Below are 10062 nucleotides of genomic sequence, written 5' to 3' on the forward strand. Positions count from 1 at the left end.
ACTTTAGAATGCAAGGCTTATCTTTCAGGAACATTTAAGAACTTTGCGCTCTACCTTTTCTCCATGTGCCCTAGAGCATTGAGTGACATGTTTGTCCTAATAATAATATAATTGAACTATACAAGCACAGTAAGCAGCTGGATTGCTAAATCTTCTTTTGACAAGTGACTTCAAGCATGTACCTCACTAACCAAAGTTCTCGTAGAACGTAACTTACATGACCTTACGTCCGTCCACACCTGATCAGTGCAGCAACATCGGAACTCATCCTTCAATCCTCTTTAATCTGCCTACCTATAGACCATTCTCCTTTAGAGATAGTATAAAAAACAGAGTTCAGTTCCTACATCTCCCGAGATAGCATTTTTACTCATAACGAACAGACCAGAGCGCTCGATTATTCTCAAATTTCACGACTTGCTCTTGCGAGTGAGTGAAAACCGCCAAGTCAAGCTTTAGCATTTCCAAATATAGTCAAAGTATTGAAACTCCGCATGCGTTACGGATGAATGTGATCGAAGACATGTGGTCTGGACCACTCCAGCCGTGTCTTCGAGCTACACTATTGGCACAGCAACGACGGAGACGAAACTCATCCGCAGCTATAACCTGCTCCGACTCGGCGTTTAGGAGATCTCTTGGTTGAATCAAGATGGATGGAAAGGTAGGTGATAACGTATCCCTCCTTTCGTTCAAGACAGAAGGGAAGACAGCGATGTTAGAAATGATCCAGGCCCCAAGGCCCTAGACCTGCTGTTATGCGTGTGATGGAAACGGTGGAGAGAAGAGAAGGTATGTGCATTCGATTGCTCTATGTTGGCATCGGTGGAAAGCGAAGAACCTGATGCGCGGGGAAATATTGGTGATCATAATTGCGATCTGCGTCTTGATTGAGGCGCTCCCCATCCTCCCTCGACGTGCATCATTTCTCACTCTTCGGCGGCCGCTTTTGATTTTCTGATTTTCAATTAGCATACTCATTTCAGTGTTGCAATGAACAATCGATTGCTCATGAGAAAAATACGACGGGAAGGTTCGACGTGTCCGTGAGCAGCGCGGTATGAGTAAGTTGCAGCAAAGTACAAGGCTGTGGTCGTCTTCCGCCTCGCGTTAGCGCGAACCTCTCATTAAGCTCTCGATCATTGACTTGTGATCAACCCGTACTTCGTACTGCAAGGTCTAGATGGTCCAGAATTGAGAGTTGCAGCAATTCTCTCAATGTCCAGCCACCACATCGCGGGCAACTCGGACGACAAAGTAGGTAACGTTCACTGTATCTGAATACAGCTCAACTAAACCTTCATCGTCGGTCTGATTCTTTGATTCTACTTCCCTTCCTCGCATCCCGTAAAGATCGTGAGGAGCAGAATCACCAATTCATTCATCGGACCTCCGAGAAGAAACGAACGGACGAAGCCACTGGCCAGTACCTTCGTTCGTCGCTTCAAGCGTTCCTGCGGGACAATGTACCTTGGCACATCGTGATAGGCTTTCCTACTCGCTCCCGCCGTCATATCACCCGTGATCAAATTCAGCCTTGATCTAGGCGCTCGTACACGAGATATACACACGCTTGTCCACGATAAAAATAGAACAAATCGCACGTTTCACGTTGCAATTGTGCCAAATAAACAAGTGGACAGGCATACGAACAAATAACGTCTGACAGCTGCCACTGACAAGCCACGATGGTGTTTCACGCGAGCATACCGATGGACGTGGCCTCAACAAAGAGGTCCACAGGTTGATCAGTATTTTCATCGAAACAGACACCGAACGAAAGAGATAAGTTTTATCCGATCCAGGCCCTCTACCGGACATCAAAGCATGTGTCTGATGAGAGCATGGAGGTGCATGAGTTCAGACGCACGTACGTATGCAGACTAACGCAGACCGTCGACCTGAACCTGGAGCTTCCAACTTCAAATTTGACAGCTCTACATCTTCTAATGTGCTTCTTTTTTTCCCCGGTTTTCCCTTGCCAGTACTCCTTGTAACCTTATCCCCGGCCCTCGGAAATCAAATCAATCCTTTGAAGATAAGGATACGTATGGATGCAGATCAAGAATTATACAACTGTGGCTGATTGACAGATAGAACATCTGTTTATTTTAGAACAAGAAAATAAGATGTTTTGAAGCCCTCAGACCTGCCTGACCAGTGACTTATACGATATTAATTAAAACCTATTCTTGTTGAAACTATGTGACACTCAACGTTTTGATTAATCCGGTACAGAAAATTAGGGATAAAGGAAAAAGAGGATAGAGTTCCGTCCAAGTTACTCTGGACCGAGTTTGGAAGACATAACTTGATATGAGCGGCCGGCGTTCACAGATGACCGGAGTGTGGAGGCATTGATGAAGGATGGAGAGTTGAAGAAAATAGTTTATTGTAATAATGAGGAGTGATTGCGCCGTCGACGTCGGTACACAGGCAATAGGGTGGAGGTAGATTATGAGACATTAATTATCAATATTGTATATGCATATAGTGTATTATCGAAGGCAATATTACTCTTCGACTCGTAATATATTAATAGTGCCAAGGCAATGGTCGAAATGAGCTCTTCGTCGTTAAGTGGGTCCATGATGGCGACGGCGATTCGTACTCAACTTCGCTTCACTATACAGCCTAAATGTTGTTACTGATCTTCACCGATCAAAAGTCCCGCCGGTCGAGAGGGCACAACGAGTAATTATGGGGCCGCCGGTCCTTGGAAAAACCCGTCATCTCGACAAACATGTCTTACGTAGACAAAACATAAAAGCAGCGCATACGAAGAATATCACAACGCTAGGAAAAACAGACATAGAAACGCGGAAGTGAATCTCATAGTCACTTCGCGACATATGCAGACAACATACGCATACGCAATCGTGCGTCTTTTGATCCGAGTCGGTCGTCAGGCACACACATCCCACATTCATACACTGATACAAAACAGAACACAACAAAGCTTTCAGGGACACGGCGATGGGGAATAATTAAAATGTGAGATCATTAAACCAAATGAATTGTGTGACGGAACATACGGGGCTTTTTTCTTCTATATAGGAAGATAGGAAGATCTGACGGACATGAATTGTTGGTACATCAAGATCTTCGGAAGAAGAGAAGAATGGGTTAGTCATTAGGGGTTTTCTGTAGTGTACTTTCTTTTCTGATATGATTGGATATCAGGAGATATGACAGAAGCAGATCAATACTGCTTTAAGCACTGTTCTGATAGCAAGTTGTGAATGTGATTGAAAGCAAAACCCACGGTAGGTGTGTATCTGGAATATGGTGAAGTGGAGTAGAGAACGGCGCAAGGCCTCCATGTATGCGTTTGAGGTTCTATCAGTTCGGTACATTCCCGAAACCGAATACAACACATATTCGGTGTGGAGTGGGGTACGGGGATAAGACCTCCGTGTGTGCGTGTCCTAGTCTACTCTGGTGTTCCAAGGCGGAAGCGCGAGTGTTGGAGGGTTAGAGGGTCGTTTCCCTCGGAAGCGGGACTCGGCTGCTAGCGGGCGTGAAGCGACTAACACAACTGTATAGAATATTTCAGGCACGGGATTAGCCATGTACTGAATCTCGGAGGCAAATCCACCTAAAACATATGAAGGGTAAAGAAGACCGATGGTTTCGCGGGTATGGGAAACAATGTGGAGATAAAATACATACAGACATACACACGTATCAAGACCCTCGGAAGTACAGAACAGAAAACATGTGGTATAATCTGACCCTCTCACACGACATAGCCTTTAACACATGCGGAAGAACACACGGACATTCGGATGGAAGACCGTGACAGAGCACCACGGCTCCGAACACATCGCACATTTCATTTAAGCTTTACTTTTTCCATGTACATATCAACCCGAGTAAAGAATCAATTCATTGCTTTTGTAATTGCAACCTCCAAAATAACGTTTATGTTCCCAATCCTAAAGCACACAAAGTACCAATCAACTTTTTTTATAACACATATGAAAAGTTTTAACTTACACACATTCATTTCGGCTTCCCATTCCCATTCCTCTCGTCCACCCCAAATCCACAAAGCCGACACGATGGGAAACATACCTAATCATTTACATACACACAAATAAGCATAAGGTTCGTGTATCATTATCATGTATCAGGAGGTATGTACACATGGTCTTCCCATGAAACTTATGCATAGTTTCTGTGGTGTTACAGTCGGTTTGTATACTGGAATCCGTATATACAAAGAAGGAAGTCGCCGAGGAGTCACAGAGTGCTGTAATGCAGCAGGTAATCAATAGTCAACCGTTGTCAGCAATCGGTCTACTAGTATTAAGCGTCATACACTGTCAGTAGCATTGCCATTACTCATACATCCACAAGAGCCAAGAAAGAAAGGGGAATTCTTCAGGTTACTTTCGGCCTTGTATAAAATTATATTTGTCCCTTTATAGTATACAGGCGGGCAAGGAGAGAACGAGGGCTGGGGGGAGTTTCTACTGGATAAAGGGAGGGCAAAAACGAAAAAAGAAAAGGAAAAGATTAATAAAATAAGGTGAGAGCAGAGCCGCGGAAGAAAGAAGAGGGGCAGCAAGGCAACGAATCAAGAAAGGAAAACGTGTTGTTTTAGTTAGGTAGTAAGTTAACGTGAAGCCAACCTCCTGTTATTCCGTACCTTGTACTAGAGCTAGAGCTAATGCTATCACTGTGCTTCCGCCATACATTCGGTAGGGTATGCAGGGACCAGAAGACCTATTAGGAGACTCCGGACGCTGGTCCTACTTCTGTGGTCAAGAATACAGATGAATTGAGTGAGGTTTACGAGAGATGGTTAAGAAAGGGCGGGGAAGAGAACGGGAGAACAAGAAGGCGAGCGGAGTGGCACTAGTAGTCAACTAGGAGTGACATACGGCATGGAGGGGGAGACGGGAAACAACTAGCTCGCGGGTGAACAGTCGAGAAGGGAGAAGGAGGGAGGGAAAAGGGAAGGTCAAGGGAGCGGAGGGACAGAAAAGGCAGGAATAACCAGGACGAACCAACCGAACTAGATGAATGAACGATTTCCTCTTCGCCGCACACACGTTGTCCTGTTCTTACACTCATGAGTCATGCCACTTCAGTTGGCCCTGTAAGCTAGTAACGGCATTCAAGAGTGACCCAGAAAGTTTGCCTACTCGTGCAGGAATGAAAGGACGAGCGAACCGAACTCTGGACCAAAACTAAACCGTATGAACGAAGGTCTTCGTCTTCTCCATACAATTATTGGCTTACGGACCAACTACGGCAGAGTGAAGCATGAGCACATTTGAGCAAAGAACAGAACAGAACGACGTGCGTGTGAGTGTCCAGGAAAGTTCATCCAAAGTTTGTCTATTCGTCATCGAACAAAAACTCGGCGTTTCTTTACTTGCCTGCGATCAAAAAGGATTCATGAGGTAGGTCATGCGGGCTGTTGTCTCGTCAGCTTGTGTGGGTTATAACCGCGGTTCGTGTGGAAGTCGAAGGGGACTAAGTTGGTGGGCCGGGAAGAGTAAGTTGTTGGCCGGAGAGATACGGGTGTATGAATTAAGCTGGACCGTAAATCGGGTGTGGGGCGAGGATAGGTCACAGCCAGCATTGTAGTAGTTATTGTTGTCAGTAGAAGTGGAAGGAGGCTGGGTTGGCGGGCGGGGAGATACGGGTGTATGAATTAAACCGGGCCGTAATGCAGGTGTATGGGTTGAAGAGGTCGAAGAGAGTGTTATAATTGTTGTCGTCAGCTAGCACGATGTATGCCTACGGTTCGCATGGAAGTCGAAGGAGACTGGGTTTGCGGGCGAAGAGAAACGGGTGTATGAACTAAGTTCAGCCAGAAAGCAAGTGTGTAAGTCAGGTAGTAGTCGACGTAAAGACGAGAGCTCTCGTGCTTGCTTGGGCGTAGACGAGCAAAGCAGTGGCCAGGGCAGGATGTACACAGTCAAGCAATAGGTTAGTCAGGGCAACAAACGTTACTTTAGACCAGGTCCAGAAAAATAAACAAATAAATAAGATGGCTGTGTTAATCTTCAATGCGGCCCTCCTAGTATATTGACTGTGCCACAACAATTCCGTAAACGTCGTAAATGATGCTACAGCCACCAGCAGCCAGCCATCCAGTCCGCCATTCAGACAGAAACAGACAGCAGAAGAGACTGAGACTAGACTTGGATATAAAGTTCGATCGATCAGACTTGCGGAGAGTTTTTGGGAAGAAGGCAGGTCTCGAACGAAGCAAAGTTGTTTGTGTAATGATTCTAATGAACGAACGAACCGAAAATGGGATTGAGTGAACGATCGTCTGAGCGTGAGAGTGTGCGAGAACACGCGCAAGGTGTGCGAAGAGTACGGACGGAGGCGGGTGGAAGATTGCGCCGGGTGGTGATAATTGTGGTGATATGGTTGTGGCAGATCGTTGTTTGTTGGAGAATGTTTATCGAATTGCAATGGCAGATTGTTTCATGCATAGGAATGACATTAACGTACGCTAGTAGTGTCGGCCATGTTCTGGAACACTATAGCGGGCGGAGTGAATGAATGGAATGGGAAAGGGAGATTCAAGAAGGAGGCGGTGCTTGTCAGACCAGGGGCAGATGCGACGAGATAGAGGCAAGATACGGTTTTGGGTGATTTCGGTGCGGGAGCAGACGGGACTCACTCATTGCGTGCTTCTGGAGAAAACAAGAGACGCGGCGGATGTGCGCGTCAAAGTAAACACTACTGTATGTGATGTGTGTGTGAGTAAAGTAAGGATATGTCTCGGACTCGGACACACAGCGGGATGTGAATGTATGCGTCGACGCGGGTCTAGCTTGTCCACGTGGTCCATGAGAGACACGGTCTGGCCTGGACCCTGCTGATCAGTCCGACCGAGAGCTCTTTCCCCGGTACTACTGGCACTGCCTGCTGTGCTGGCAGGCAGCAGGAAAGAATGTCCCGCCGCGCTGGCGTGTGCGACAGGCCGCACGCGATTCGACTCAGACGGTACACGTTTAGCGGAGCGGAAAGTATGTTTAGAAACGCCATAGGGAAGGGCGAGGAAGAAGGCCGGGACCCGGGCGGAAACGACTTTGGAATGAACGGCGGACGGACACAAACGAAAGAGGACAGAGCGAGCGTCTCTGGAGGGAGAGATGCCGTAAAAGAGCGTGACGGTGACAGGATTGAGAAAATGAGATCGGAAAGGGCATTTTTGTGTTCCTGAATCAAGATTTTCGCGTAATCGCCCCGAATGAGGCAGTGAATAGCCGGGTCGACGGCCCATAGCAGGAGGATTCCCACGGGCGAGTAAGGAGTACCTGAGTTGTAGTGTGCCTGATAAGAAGGCGCATTCCGCTCGCTCAAAACGACCCAGATCCCGCCAGCCAGTCTCTCCCTCACTCTCAACCCATAATGGACCCCCTCCGCCATAACATCCCCCGCGACAGAGACGACGGCGGCCACGACATTAACCAAGACATCCTCTCCCGCACTCAGCAGGACGACATGGTCTCCGCTCCCGCCGCCCCGCCGCCCTCAAATCCAACGTCCAGAGACGCCAACGTCGCAAAACGCTACCGTGCAGCGCCTGCAAAGACATTCCAATGCAGAGGCTACGGGGACTGTCACATGGTTTTCAGCAGGAGCGAGCATCTTGCTAGACACGTCAGGTACGTATTTTCCCTTCCCTCTGTCTACCGAGTTTTACCAAGGGGGCAACTCGGGAGGCGAAAAAGAGAAAAAATTAGACTCCTGCCTCCTCCTGTCTCATTGAGCTTGAGCATGCTTAACTGACTATGCTGTCTCTTCCCGACGCGTCTTTTCCAGGAAACATACTGGCGAGCGCCCTTTCACTTGTCATTGCGGCAAGCAGTTCTCGCGCCTTGACAACCTGCGCCAACATGCGCAGACAGTCCATTCCGACAAGCCGGAGGACAACGAGCGCATGATGCGCGAGCTCACCGCCCTCCACACGTCCATGGCCGCCGCCCACAAGGCTGCAACATCCCGCGGCAAGCGCTCTCAACAGTCGCTCGCAACGCCCGCGTCGGCCGCCGCCAACGCATCGCAAGCTGCCTCGCTCGGTATGGGGAGCAGCAGTGTAAACAATGGCGTAAAGGTGGAGGAGATGCAGATGCACCGCACTCTGTCTTCAGCTAACTATTACGGTCAGCAGCGCCCTGGCACTTCTGTCGGTTACGACGTCGGTCCTGACTCCTCTGGCTCTGCGCCGTCTTTCGGTCACAGAGCATCTTGGCAGCAACTCGATCATGCAGCAAATGCAAATGCACCACCTTCGTCGACCCACTCTGGAGCTCGACCCTACCATGCACAGGAACAACTCCAACTGCAGTCCGGACAGCACATCCAGCAGCAGCAGCGCGTACCGTCTTCCGCCTACGCCGCCCATCACCCCGCCGACGGCCATTCCTTTCGTGACTCCCACCAGTCCTTTCGTAACTCACAACCCAGCGCGCAGTTCCAACACCAACAACAGCAACTCCAACAACCCGGCCAGTCCTTTCTTGCCTCCCAGCCCTTTCTCCCCTCCCCCGCCGAGCTCGCATCCGGCCGCCCGTCATCATCTCGCAGTAGGCCACCCACTTCAAGCGGTCCCGACCCAGGCACAGCAGCAGCAATTTCAACATCATCAGCACCAGCAGTCCCAGCAGCATCCAATGTTCGCACCCCACTCCCGCCAATCTCTGCCGTTATCCCCCAATCCATCGCCGCACCCGGCCGGCAGCCTGCCGTTCTTCAGTTACCCCCCAGCTCAGCAGGCACAGACGCACGGCGACCGGGAACAGCACCGGCAACCTACGCATATCTCCCCCACCGGTCATCTTTCGGCAGCGGACGATCTGCAGCTCGGGGCCCTCCAGGTGGAGGGCTGGGCGCTGTCCCAGAGCTTTCCGTATACGGAGCAACAACAACAACAGAGCTGGGAGGACCTGCAGCAGCAGCACCAGGGCCAGCGTACGAGTTCGCCCGCAGCCAGCGAGAATATGCTCACGCAGCAACATACGGGTACCCACCGAGCCCGCCTGACGGGTATGGCTCGGGCGCAAACGACAGTCCCTTTTCCTTCCACCCTCCCTCGCTCGCCGACTCCGGGCCAAGCGCAGCAGCGCCAGCAACATCTCGCCTTCGCAAGCGGCCATACAGCGGCGACGACGGGTCCGAGTCCGACGATGACATCGACAGCGATGTCGACGTCAGGGATGATGCCACCACAGGCGGCGGCTCAGCGGCCCGGCCGCCACCCACACCCTCAACCGCCGCCGGGGAGCGCGGCGAGTACGACTACGGCGGGACCGGAAGCAGGCCTCAGTCTCGACGGCTCTCCGTCATGGAGCTCTGCAATGACGCCGACGCTGCAGGGTCCGCTTTTCTACCATTATCAGGCAGCTCAAGACCAGCAACGGCATCTGGCCGGGTCGAATTCGCATCCCCAAGCGCAGCAGCAGCCCTTGCAGAGTCGGCAGCAGCAGCAGCAATACCTACAGGGTCAGCAGCACCAACAGCAGCAGCACTCCCAACAGCAACAACAACAGCTTCAACAGCAGCAGCAGGGGGCGGAAGCTCGCCAGGCGGATCTCCAGTCGGGAGCCCCTTCGCATATGGCCTCGATGGGCCTGGGGGAGGACTACATACAGCGGTACGTCGCTATGGCGCAGGCGGCGGCGCAGCAGCAGGGGTTTTACCTCGCCGCTCCAGCCCCGGGCAACGCCAACAACAACAGCGCGCTTCCGCCTCCCCACGCTCACCAAGCACGCTTTCGTTCGGACGGCGAAGTCCAGCATCAGGGAGTGGGTCCGGGGGCAGCGCATCACCCTCCTACGCCCACGTCGGCGCTCACGCCGGCGACGGCTTACAGCAGTCCTCCCGCCATGACCAAGTACGAGTCTCCGTCTCTCCACGCGGGAGCACTGCAACTCCTACCGGAGTGAGGGTCTGATTATCTTCCGAGATTCTTCTGAGCTGCTGTCATTCCGGCCTGGCGCAAATACATAGCGGGCAGCTTTAGTCCCCCGCTCTGTTCGTGCCTTCGACATTTTTTGTCATTTATTTTCGACCTTCTCAAGGACT

The 10062-nt window shown here is 50.8% G+C and overlaps 3 protein-coding genes across 3 annotated transcripts; 2 read left to right on the plus strand and 1 right to left on the minus strand.

Annotated features, from left to right (window-relative positions):
• Positions 1–970: 970 nt before the first annotated feature.
• Positions 971–1623, minus strand: FOMMEDRAFT_18355 (uncharacterized protein). The gene is made up of 2 exons (XM_007264261.1): positions 1354–1623; positions 971–1257 (listed from the first exon to the last, which is right to left on the minus strand). The coding sequence occupies exons 1-2, from the start codon at positions 1512–1514 to the stop codon at positions 1140–1142; spliced, it is 279 nt and encodes a 92-aa protein (XP_007264323.1). The 5' UTR covers positions 1515–1623; the 3' UTR covers positions 971–1139.
• A 938-nt stretch (positions 1624–2561) lies between these two features.
• Positions 2562–2829, plus strand: FOMMEDRAFT_153577 (uncharacterized protein; the record flags this gene model as incomplete). The annotated part of the gene is made up of 2 exons (XM_007264262.1): positions 2562–2607; positions 2669–2829. 2 exons carry the CDS (start codon positions 2562–2564, stop codon positions 2827–2829), a joined length of 207 nt encoding a protein of 68 aa, XP_007264324.1.
• Positions 2830–7386: 4557 nt separating this feature from the next.
• Positions 7387–9931, plus strand: FOMMEDRAFT_153579 (uncharacterized protein; the record flags this gene model as incomplete). The annotated part of the gene is made up of 2 exons (XM_007264263.1): positions 7387–7643; positions 7801–9931. The coding sequence occupies 2 exons, from the start codon at positions 7387–7389 to the stop codon at positions 9929–9931; spliced, it is 2388 nt and encodes a 795-aa protein (XP_007264325.1).
• Between the last annotated feature and the right edge of the window lie 131 nt (positions 9932–10062).

This window comes from Fomitiporia mediterranea (assembly GCF_000271605.1).
Source record: "Fomitiporia mediterranea MF3/22 unplaced genomic scaffold FOMMEscaffold_3, whole genome shotgun sequence".
Taxonomy (NCBI): domain Eukaryota; kingdom Fungi; phylum Basidiomycota; class Agaricomycetes; order Hymenochaetales; family Hymenochaetaceae; genus Fomitiporia; species Fomitiporia mediterranea.